Below are 12,585 nucleotides of genomic sequence, written 5' to 3'. Positions count from 1 at the left end.
ATATATATATATATATATATATATATATATATTTTCAGCTATTATTTTGAAAATAGCTATACAGTATCATTTCCCAAACAAAACATTACTAATGCATAACAAGCAAGGGCCCTGGACTTTTGGGACCAAAATAACACCCGGATTCTTATAAAATCTCATCAATCCTGATATACCTACTGAAAGACGTAAACGTGACAAACTATCTAACAAATTATGCCGAAAAACAGAAATTGGCAACGTATGTACAGTCTACAGTAATTTTAACTTTATTGTTTTGTACCTAAGTTGCTCGGACTTTTTATTTTCAGTGCCGCACTCGTGTCAACATAACAAAGGTGTGGGTATTACTGTGTGGGATCCATACCTGATCTGGTCAACCAATTTTAGGTACTTTGACCAAAATCGACGAAGAAATTCGGGACAGATACAAAAAAATTTAAAAATACGAAAGCTAGAGTGATATGGAAGTCCTCTTCCTTTTATCTCCTAGGATTCTCCTCTTGTTTAATATTTCGAATACCTTATAAGTTTTCCACATAATGTCTCATAATTTAGACATTTCTGTAACTCTACTTTTAAATATTTAAATTATTTTAGCCGAATCCCCTTGCCAATATCCGTACCTGAATCCATAACCCCAAATCTTATAATTTAGATCATGAAGGATCCATTCCACCATCTAAATTTGCACCTGTATCGGACACCTGCACCTGAGTCCGAGCAACTTAGGTTTATACTATACAATACGATAATACATGTTATCCTACCATTAACTGCACATGTTTTTGTACACCCAGGCAGTTGCAGGAACTCACACAATCATGCCTAGTAGCTCTAGCAGCAGTGTAATCAAATGAATAAAATCCCAACACAAGATTTTTTCCACTCAAACTGGTCAAGCAATCTTGGCTATGTACAGGTGCTGCATTTCTCCCATCATCCCCGTACCCAATCTGATTTAGTATTCAGTTTCGACACAGAAACCACCTTGTATCGATATAGATATACAAGTTAAACGATGGTAAAAATGAATGATCCCTTTACGCCTTTCCAGTATCATCAAGGACCAGCACTTCATGACTCAAACTTGAAGTTCTTGGAAGAACCATGGGCGAAGCACAAAGAAACACCCTTCAGACAAGGGATTACCAAGATGTCTGTCCCAACACATTCCTGAAGAACTCCTGCAAAACTAGAAAAGAACACTTCCTTGAATGATATGCAAGAGGGGGAAAGAAAAGAGGGGGGGGGGGGGGGGGGGAGTGTTGGAGAGAGCAACTGAATATCAAAGATATTAAAAATCTTATAACCAAAACGTTTCTGCAAATGGTCCAAATCCTCGGCAATTCTTATATACTAGAATTAAAAATACCAGAGTTCACAACCACAGCACACTCAGGAAGTGTCTAGTAAAATAAAGAAGTTATCAGATGAAGAAATGGATCAGTATCAACTTTTAGAAGATTAAAATAGTTGAATCTATTTATGGTAGTCGTCAAGGATGGAATCCCCCCTTCAGTAGCGTGTATACTAGAGGGGGAATTGGAAAGGGTTTGCAAATTATGGGAGGAGTTCAAGCAGTTTACTAGCTTGGAGGTGGGGAAGGGAAGAAAGATAAAATTTTGGAGTGACTTATGGAATGGTGAGGAATGTTTGAGAGAGAAATTCCTGTTGTATTTAACTGCTGTAACAATAAGGATGGAGTGGTGGCTGATTTCTTCTCAAATTCTGGTTGGCAGATGTATTTCAGAAGGAATGTAAATGATTGGGAGATAGAAAATTTCTGTCAGATGCTTTCTCAGTTGAGTTCTACCCACATTGATCATAGTAAGAAGGATTCATTATTGTGGAATGCTAGTAATGACAGAAAGTTCTCAGTCATAAGCTGTTATAATTTGTTAAGAAAAATGCAAGTCACTGGGAACCTAATTGGCCTTGGAAAGTGATTTGGAGGAACAAAGCTCCTGTAAAGGTTGCATGTTTTGGTTGGACTGCAGCTTGGGAAGCTTGCCTTACTCAAAATAATCTTCAGAAGAGGGGCTTTGTTCTGTGTAGCAGATGTTATTTATGTGAAGAACTGGAGACTACCAATCACCTTTTCTTGCATTGTAGATATGCTAGACAGTGCTGGGAGCTTTTTTTCAGTTCTTGTGGGATTTTTTGGACCATGCCTCAGAATGTCAGGAACCTTTTGAATGGTTGGCAGCATCAGAAGACACATAAAGCACTTAAACAGATTTGGAGAACCATACCTCTGTGCATATTCTAGACTATTTGGCTAGAGAGGAATAGAGCTTGCTTTGATGGGCAGAAAGATCATATTTCTAGAATAAAAAATAAGTGTCTGCACAATCTATTTCTTTTGGTGTAATAGTAGTTTGGTAGATAATATTGATCATTACATGGATTTTATGGAGTTACTTAGAAAATGTTGTAATTAACTGCATGGATATTCCCAGCAGTTTTGTACTCTTTTCTGGTACCATCTTGGTATTCAGTTAATAAACCTCAACTTTTTAAAAAAAAATAAAACAATAGCTATTAAGTCTAGATTGTAAACGTGACTACACTTCTATTAGACTAACACGGTTTTATCAGAATATATCGAATATGCTCCACATGTTAAGATTACTCCATTTGCTCTGCAAATTATGGAGAAGCTCATCATACTTCGCCTACACATTCTAAGATATTCTTCATTCATCTGCATATTCATGTGGGGACATACCACAGAATATGCGCACAGCAGTAAATCCCAACCTCTGTTCTCAAGCGATGGTATGGTCGTTGACAAGAACTACATAGACTTGACTGCACAACTTTGGTTATGCCTTCCTAAACCATTCTAAATTCTAGAAAATCACTAGATCGAAAAAACCATTTATATGACAAACTAACACAACAAACATATTGAACATTGATATAAAATCCAAAGTGGACCCAACTACAGCACATCCATTTAATATTAAAGGTTATACTGGGAAAGATGTTGATGAAACATTTCAACATTGTTTCCTCCTGCAACACAAACTTTTGACATGTCTAAAGAGAGTTATTTGCAGATGATATGCATGAAGCAACATTAAATAGTAAGAGACTTAGGGCTCGTTTGGCATGAGGGATAAGGGATAACTTATTCCGGAATGAAATTTGAGATGAGTTTATCCCATGTTTGGTTGGGATAAAATCATGGTATAACTTCCCAGGATTTAGTTATCCCCGCATTGTAGTATTTTTTTTATTACTATGGGAGGGTGGGATAACTAATCCCGGGATAATTACTCATGGGATAACTTATTTCCAACCAAACGACCCCTTAGCAGCTATTTCTTAATCCTCAACCATCTTTCTGAAAATAGTTAAAAACTGGAATCAGATGTAAAAAATATCAACGCCTAAGTGTGCATTCTCCCTGACCAAGCCAAATCACAGATTCAACCACAGGAAGAAATGGAGCAATCCCAGAACACAATGAACATACTCGAAAGCATATTTCATACCAAACATTAAGAAAGGTGCAAGTTCGCAGGGAAAAGATAATTGTCACCCAAAAGAAAAAAATCAAATGTATTAGATAATGTCTTTACTTACTTCCAACATCCCTTCACATCCTAAGTCAATGCCCTGCATCCGATCCACACGTAGATGAACTATCGCTATCAGAATCTGCAAACATAGACAAATGAAATTACAAACAGGCTTCATACTGGCTGCAAAATCAATGCTTCAAATATCAAAGATCATGGTTCATGCGTAGATGGAGACTTGCAACAGAGTGAACCATAATTCCTTTTCATCAGTTGACTAAACAGTTATTACCACTGGAGGATGATCCTGAATCACTGCTAGAACTGCTTGAGCTGCTGGAACTGCTTGCATTATCCACTGGTCTCCCACCTTCTGCATTGGTAGAAGGAGCACTAGTATGCATTTCACCTACTCATAAGGAAAGAGACAAGAGGAAAGAGACGAGAGGTATGATATATATTTTCCATGTAATGTCAATCTCAAACAATAATTCTCATAGAAAATAACTTACCAGGTCTGCTTTCTTTTAGTGCATCAGCAACCATTGGGCCGGAACTCTACAACAAAAAATGTGACAAACTAAGAATTCCTAATTCACACTAGATAACCATGTATTTAAAGCAGACAGAGAGACAAGAAGAGAGAGATATATGTGACTCAAAACTCACTGCAGCAGGAGCACTTTGAGCAGCTCTTGCTCTGGATTGAAGGGCAAGTTCAGCTTTCCTCTTATTCTTGCTCAGACTCTTTTTGTAATTTGTCACAAACCTATCCAGCTCCCATAGAGTTTCTGCATCAACACTGTCTATGTCTACTTCAATCTCATCGTTATTCTGATTAAGTGCTGTGCTCCTCTTCTTAATGATCTGAACAATTGCATCAAGCTTTTCTGAAGGTAAATTCTCAAGATTTTTACTAAGTTTCTGCTTTTCTTCATACGTCATGTCCCTCTTATTGGGATCCTTTGCTTTAGGTTTCTTGGGAACTGGTGTCCTACCAACATGAGAGAAAATGAAGGGCTTCTTATTCGCATCAGCTGCCCCAGTAATTGACTCAGACCTTTCTAAAGTCCTTGCTCGAGGAGAATGTGTAAGTGTATGATAAGGCACAGGTTCATGGACAAAAGGATGAGGAAGATGGGCCCTCCTTGAAGTGGGAGTGGGCAAGCCTGCATCATGATACATTTGATACCTCCACCCTGGATTATACTTGGCCTCTATAGCAGCCCACCTCTCTTCAAAAATCTGTGACAACTGTTCGGCCATTACATGAACATCCTGCCCTTTAGGGTTATAAGTCATGGCATTGCTAAAGACAAGTCTTATATCCTCTGCGAATTCCTTCGGAGACTTGTACCAATTCTGGGATAGCCTATTCTTAATAGTGCCCAAATCCATAGGATGCTTAATTATATCATGATAATCATGGAGCCCAAGAGCCTCTACATTTACCGGCTCATTGAACACCCAACCATGCTTATGTTTCATTAACCTCTGAAGCAGGTCACTACAACTTCGAAACAGTTGTTTTCTATGCTTATCAAATGTTCCAAACCCAAATGCAAATCCGTACTTTGATACACTCCCACTCCCGTTGGTTTTCAATTTTTTACTGCTTTCGGAAGGTAGTCTGTCCTTTCCGAGAAGGAACTCGGAATTCTTGTAATACGGATTAGCCTTCGGGGTCCTCTTCTCCTTCTCCACAAATTCACCAACCGCGTGGTTGTTTACAACAACTGCAAGACGAGGTGGACGGAATGGTCTTGGTTGGATATGCCCCACTGAACCTACCTCTGAATGCACTCGCACTAAAGACCTACTGTTGAGCAAATTGTCACTACCCATATATTGTGGATAACTATGGGAGACAACGGCATCACCAGGAACAGCAACAACACTACCATTGTTACCAATGTTACGCGAAGTCAGCTGAAACTCCTTAGCTTCAAGTTTCTTCGCAAAACTCCTAACATGATCGAGCTCCCTCTCTAGCGTCCTTCTAAGATCTCTAATCTCAATTCCCGACCTTGCCCCAGTTAAACTAATCCTAACCCTATCTTCAAGTCTAGAAATTACCGGTTTAACCAACCTATTAGCCACCTCAAGATCCTCCCTAGGTTGTGATCCTTCTTCATGATTAGGCAGACCACCACAACTGCCTTCCGGGGCTACCTCCCGGTTACCCTCCATCGTAGCGCCACCGTCTCCTCCATCTGAAACCGCCGCTCCTCCACAGCTACCGTGCCCATCTGCCTCTAGGGTTTGTGAAATTGGCTGCGAAACATTATTATTTTCGTAAAGCTTGCTCTTTTCATCGCATACATTGGTGTCCAATACGGCTACGTCTACGGCTTCTTCTACGGCGGCGGCGGCGGTCGCCGGAGAAACGTCGTTGTTACTGCTATCCTTCTTCTGGATCCTATGCTTTTTTCGGGTATAAACTTTGGTACCGTCGCCCCAACGAAGCCTCTCTCTAAAATTCAAACCTTTAGCATCTGAAGTCATACATACAAATTGGGAGCTAGGGTTTCCGAAAAGAGAAATTGATTTGCAGAGTGAAAAAATTAGAAAACCTAGACCGATTGAGAACCAAAATTCCCAATTTCAGGGAAATCGAATGTCGTACGGATCTAGGGTTTTTTGGAAATAATGAAAGAGAAAAAAAAGGGAAAATTAGGAAAAGTTGAAGGATCTATTGGGTAAATAAAGATAAGAGGGGGAAATCTGGGGGAAAATTAGGGTTTGGAAATTGAAAATTTTAGCGAAGAGATCGAAAGATAAGAGAGCGCGATTGAGAGTAAGTTTTGGGATCCGAAATGTACTCGCCTGATTCTTTTTCTTTTTTCTGATTTTTATTAGTATTGACTAATATATAGAGACTTTTTGGGCAGGAAATTATTATTTTTCTCTTTTTTTAATGAGCCTTTACCTTTTATTTCCCGTATATGGTTATTCGGAATTCATTAACCTAAATAATTTAAGAGCCCGTTTGGCCATGAAATTTTTTTCACTTTTTCTCGAGAATTTTTTACTTTTTTTCGAACTCAGTATTTGGCCATAAAAATTTCAATTTTCACTTCAAGATGAATTTTGAAATTTTTCAAAAATTTTAAAAACTCCAATAAGTTATTTTTCGAAATTTTCACATAGATCACTCACAAAAATTCAAAAACAACCCAAAATTATATTCATGTCCAAACACAATTCTAATTTTCAAATACCACTTTCACTTGAAAAAATAATTTCACTTTTTTTCGAAATTTTACGATTTTTATGTCCAAACGCCCTCTAAATTCGCGTCGCATAAATTCATTTTAAAGAAAAATACTCTTTAGCTGAAAACTTTTTATTCTTAGGGCTTAAACCTCAATTTCTGGTAAAGGAAATGAAGTCACTCATCTCACCATATTTTTTATGGTAAAACGTAAACTACCTTATAACTTGTTTGATTTTGCAAGGGTAGTGCTAGTGCTCTTACCTAGATCCTTTTAACTAATCTTTTTTATTTAATAAAAATCTTTATTTATATTTACTTATATTAAAAGAAATAGTAGTTTGCAATGTGAGTTTGTCAATTGACATGTTTTCACTTTTAAAAAGATAAATGATCATATTTGAACAATATTGGTTAGTATGCAATTTAACAATATTGAGTGAGAATTTTTTCTTTTGGTTAGTAACACCAAAGATAAATTATTAGTCTTTACTATACTATAAGTCATAAAAATAAACTTCCTCCAAGATTATGAATTGATATAGAGGGTGTTTGGCTAAGCTTATAAGCTGGTCAAACTGGCTTATAAGCATTTTTTGGCTTATCTACGCGTTTGGTAAAATTAAAAGTGCTTATAAGCCAAAAATAAGCCAAAAGTCATAAGTTGGTCTCCCCCAGCTTATCAAATTTCAGCTTATAAGCACTTTAAGTTTGACCAAAATATTTACTATTCTATCCCTGAAATACTTCTTTTTAAAACAAAACTCTTCGTACACCCAGTTCTTCAGCTGCTTATTATTAATTTCAGCACTTTTATCCAAACACGTAACTGCTTATTTTTTAAATCAGCTTCAGCACTTAAAAGTGCTTTTCAGCACCTAATACTTATCAGCTACTCTAAATCAGCTAAGCCAAACGGCTCATAGTCACTTTCTTCTTAACTAATCATTCAACTTATAACTTCTGTTATAAAAGTCACTAAACAATTTAATGAAAAACCATTTTCATTTCGTGTTAACGTCAGCTATAAAAAAAAATTGATTATGAGAATGGTTTAACTTATGATAATTGGTTTGTTGACATACTTTCCAGATTATTAACTGTGACGACCCGGCCAGTCGTCTCATGAGTTACCGCTCTGTTTTCCCCATTTCTGCTTCTTTATGCTTAGTTATCTGTGTTTTGTGGTATCGGGTTGGTCGGATTGAGTCCGGAAGGAGTTTGGTGAAGTTTGAGAGACTTAGTCTCTTTTAAGAAGGTTTAAGTTGGAAAAGTCAACCGGATGTTGACTTATGTGTTAGAGGGCTCGGATGTGAGTTCCGATGGTTCGGTTAGCTTCGGGAGGTTATTTATGACTTAAGAGTGTGATCGAAATGGGTTTTGGAGGTTCGGGGTAGAATTAGGCTAGAATTGGCGAAGTTGATATTTTGGCGATTTCCGCTTGGTAGGTGAGATTTTGATCCGGGGGTCGGAATGGAATTCCGAGAGTTGCAGTAGCTTCATTGTGTCATTTGGGATATGTGTGCAAAATTTCAGGTCATTCGGATGTGATTTGGTTGGGTTTTTGATCAAAAGCGTATTTCGGAAGATTTTAGAAACTTAGGCTTGAATTCGATGTGTTTTGAGTAGTTTGATGTTGTTTGAGGTGTTTTGATGATTGAAACAAGTTTGAATAAGGTTTTAGGATGTGTTGGTTCTTTTGGTTGATGTCCCGGGGGCCTCGGGTGAGTTTCGGGTGGTCAATCGGACCATTTCTAAGTTGGAAAAATTGCAGATTTTGGGATCAGCTGTTGCAGAAAATTAACCCTTCGCAATCGCGTGAGGTGTATCGCGATCGCGTAGAAGGAATTGAGGAAGGCCAGATTTAAGCCTTCGCGTAAGGCTGGGATCCTGTGCTTCGCGTTCGCGTGAAGTTGTCCGCGATCGCGTATAAGGAATAGGGTCAGAAGGGTCCAAGAGGAATTGTTCTTCGCGTTCGCATTAGAGAGTTCGCGTTCGCATAAGTGTGAGAGGCGAAAGCATCGCGTTCGCGGGGTCCATGTCGCATTCGCGTAGTGTTATTTTTGGGAATTAAAAATTTGTGCTTCGCGATCGCGAGGCTAGTGCTGCGATCGCGATGAAGGAAAGGCAGAACTGGACAGAATGTTTTAAGTCATTTCATCAGCGATTTTGGGTCTATTTTCACCCATTGTTGATCATTTTGAGAGCTTCTTGGTGGAGATTAAAGAGGGATTCAAAGGGAACCGATTGGAGGTAAGTTTTTTGAACTTAAAACTCGTTTCTATTGTGAAATCTACCTAGAAAATCATGGAACTTAAGCTAAAAATGGAAGAACTAGGGCTTGGAATTTTGGGATTTTGATTTGGGGATTTGGAGGACCAATTGGGGTCGGATTGGAGAACTTTTAGTATGTATGAACTCGTGGAGAGATAAGGAACCCGTTGTTGTAAAAATTTCTGAGTTTCGAGAAGTGGGCCCGGGGCTCGGGTTTTGCTAATTTCGGGATTTTTGGTATTTTTCGATTGTTTTTGCTTGGGCTTTGTTCCCTTAGCATATTGTGACGTGTTCGTTCTGATTTTGGATAGATCCGACGCACGTGGAGGCCGATTCGAGGAGCAAAGGCGTCGCGAGCTAGAGATTTAGCCGGTTCGAGGTGAGTAATGATTGTAAATGATGCTCTGAGGGTTTGAAACCCCGGATTTGCACATCGTAGTGCTAATTGAGGTGAGACACGCGCTTAACGACGAGCGTGGGGTCATTTACTATTGGGAATTGTGACTTGGTCCGTCCCGATTGATGATTTTACCGCGTATTTGACTGAGACTTATTTGCTATCATCATGACTTGGGCTGAATGCTATATTTGGGCTTCGTGCCAACTATTTGAACCCTTCGGGGATTTTTATTACTATTACCTCACTGTTTTGACTTATTACTTGAACTCAGTCCTGATAATTTTTACTGTTTTACTATTCAGCCATACTTTCCCAGTTTTTAAGACTTAAATGATATTTTTAAATGATGTTTGGGCTGAAACCACTGTTTTACTATTGCCCGAGGGGCTTGTGATGATTTTTCGGACTGAGTAAGGCCGAAGGCCTATATTGTGAGGAATACTGATACTAATTTGAGGCCGAGGGCCTGAGTTACATATATGCCATGAGTTGACTTGATTGATATGAGGCCGAGGGCCTAGATTGACACCACGAGATGGCTTGTGATTGCGCTTGGGCCGTAAGGGGCCCCTCCAGGAGTCTGCACACCCCCAGTGAGCGCGGGTACCCATTTGTGATATGAGATTGAGCCCGAGGGGCTGGCACTGTACTGAGATATGGCCCGAGGGGAGGATTTGTGGATACTGAGCCCGAGGGGCGAACTTCTGTCCATTACTTCACATTATTTACCTGATTTACCTGTTGAAAGGAGTTTTTACTAGGTTTTTACTGATTTACTGTTTTCAAATGATGTTTTACTGCTTCATTATAGAATACCTTGTGCTTTATGTGATTTCTTATCTTCAGTCATTATTTATATTTATTACTCACTGGGTTGGAGTACTCACATTACTCTTTGCACCGTGTGTGCAGATTCAGGCGTTGTTGGTTCCGCTCCGGAGTGTTGATTCCTCCAGTCCAGGCGGTATTTCAGAGACTACGAGGTAGCTGTCGGCATCCGCAACCCCCGTGCCTCCCGTATCTTATTATTTTCTTTGTTTCTTCAAACAGTTGTATCAGATACTGTGCTTAGTAGACTTGTATCAGGACTCGTAGTTGCTCATAACTTGTGACACCCCGGTTTGGCTGTGTCGGGCTGTTTTTTCCGCTATTTCGCGTTATTTAATTATGCTTAGACCTTTATTATGCTATTTAACTGTTTAAAACTGAGTAATTGTTTATTGGCTGGCCTTGTCTTCACGAGAGGCGCCATCACGATCGGGTTCGGGGTTAGGGTCGTGACAGGTTGGTATCGGAGCCTAACTTAGGTCTCGCGAGTCATGAGCGGGTTTAGTAGAGTCTCGCGGATCGGTACAGAGACGTCTGTATTTATCCTCGAAAGGCTGCAGAACCTTTAGGAAAAACTTCATATTCTTGAAATTCTTATCGTGCGAACTTGTTGGTCCAGTGCTAAACTTCTGTTATTCTATTCTCTCACAGATGGTGAGGACACGAGCTACCGGACGAGGTGACCAGTGCCACCAGCTGAGGCCACCAGAGGCCGTGGACGTGGTCGTGGTCATGGCAAAGGCAGAGCAGTGAGGGCAGCACCTGTTTATCCACCAACTGCCCCAGTTCAGGACCAGGTTCCAGCTGTGGACCCTCCAGCAGCACCAGCTCAGGCACCAGCTGTGCCTATTGTGATTCCGGGTCTTCAGGAGGCTTTGGCTCAGATATTATCAGTTTGCACTAGCCTAGCTAAGGCGGTTTCAGCCACTACAGCCGCAGCTACTTCACAGGCCGGGAGAGGCAGTCAGACTCCCGCCGCCCGCACGCCTGAGCAGGTCGTGTAGGGGCTTCAGACGTCGGGGGCATATCTAGCCCAGCCGGTCGCAGCTACTCAAGACTATGTAGTTCCTGTCATGCCAGAGGATGAGCAGCGTAGGTTGGAGAGATTTGGGAGACTTCAACCTCCGACCTTCAGCGAAGCAGAGGGCGAGGATGACCAGGGCTTTCTAGACAAGTGTTAGAGGATGCTTCGTACAGCCGGTATCTTGGAGACCAGCGGGGTCGCTTTCACTACATATCAGTTTTCAGGGCCTGCATTCACCTGGTGGGAGGATATTGAGAGGCGTAGGCCTGTTGGTGCAGCACCCTTATCCTGGCAGCAGTTCTTCATTTTGTTTCTGGAGAAATATGTACCGCAGTCTCGCAGAGAGGAGCTGCGTAGACAGTTTGAGTGGTTGCGTTAGGGAGACATGACCATGTCACAGTATGAGTTGAGATTCTCTGAGTTGGCTCGTCATGCCATCTGGTTGGTCCCGACAGATCGAGAGAGGATCAGGAGGTTTGTCATGGTCTTACTTATCAGCTCCGTATCCTTATGACCAGGGATAGGGTGACTGGTGCTACATTCGAGGAGGTTGTGGGTATTTCCAGAGAGATTGAGTTTGTCCGTTGCCAGGAGCGAGAGGAGAGGGAGGCCAAGAGGCCTCGAGGATCTGGTAGCTACAGTGGTGGTCCTTCGAGGGGCCAGTTCCAGCACGGCAGAGGCCGACAGTTCCGTCAGGGTCAGTCTGATCGCTCAAGTTATCGAGGAGCATCATCGGGTCATGGTTCCCACAGTTCACACCAGGCCCATTCTTCACTTAGTGCCCTCCCAGCTCAGAGCTCATCCCGTGCTCCATTTGTTCAGGGCTCTTCTACGCCGAGTGCATCTGTTGGTCACTCCGGTGCGAGGGGTTCCCATCAGTCCCCTTTTCCAGCACCTAGGATTTGTTACGAGTGTGGCGAGATGGGCCACATGTGGAGGCAGTGTCCCCGCCGTGTTACTAGTTCGTCCCAGCCGAGGGGTCAGTCATCAACTTCAGCGCCAGTTGCTCCACCACCACCCGCCCAGCCAGCTAGGGGTGGGGATCAGTCGGCCAGGGGTCGCCCCAGAGGGGAGGTCGATCAGGGGGCGGTCAGGCCCGTTTCTATGCTCTTCCAGGCATACCCGATGCCATTGCTTCTGATGATGTCATTACAGGTATTATTTCAGTCTGCCATAGAGATGCCTCTGTACTATTTGATCCCGGTTCTACCTATTCTTATGCGTCATCATACTTTGCTCACTATTTGGGTACTCCTTGTGAGTCCCTTGCTTTACCTGTTCATGTATCTACCCGGTGGGGGAGACTGTTGTTGTAGAC

At 41.4% G+C, this 12,585-nt stretch overlaps 1 protein-coding gene across 1 annotated transcript; it reads right to left on the bottom strand.

Moving 5' to 3' along the window:
- Nucleotides 626-6,368, bottom strand: LOC109230768 (transcription factor GTE4-like). Its single transcript, XM_019396191.1, has 5 exons — nucleotides 4,197-6,368; nucleotides 4,040-4,085; nucleotides 3,820-3,936; nucleotides 3,592-3,666; nucleotides 626-1,192 (listed from the first exon to the last, which is right to left on the bottom strand). Exons 1-4 carry the CDS (start codon nucleotides 6,030-6,032, stop codon nucleotides 3,617-3,619), a joined length of 2,049 nt encoding a protein of 682 aa, XP_019251736.1. The 5' UTR covers nucleotides 6,033-6,368; the 3' UTR covers nucleotides 626-1,192; nucleotides 3,592-3,616.

The sequence above is a fragment of the Nicotiana attenuata genome, chromosome 8 (assembly GCF_001879085.1).
Source record: "Nicotiana attenuata strain UT chromosome 8, NIATTr2, whole genome shotgun sequence".
NCBI classification, from domain to species: domain Eukaryota; kingdom Viridiplantae; phylum Streptophyta; class Magnoliopsida; order Solanales; family Solanaceae; genus Nicotiana; species Nicotiana attenuata.
Note: the sequence above shows the minus strand (reverse complement) of the source record. Positions and strands in the feature narration are given on the sequence as shown.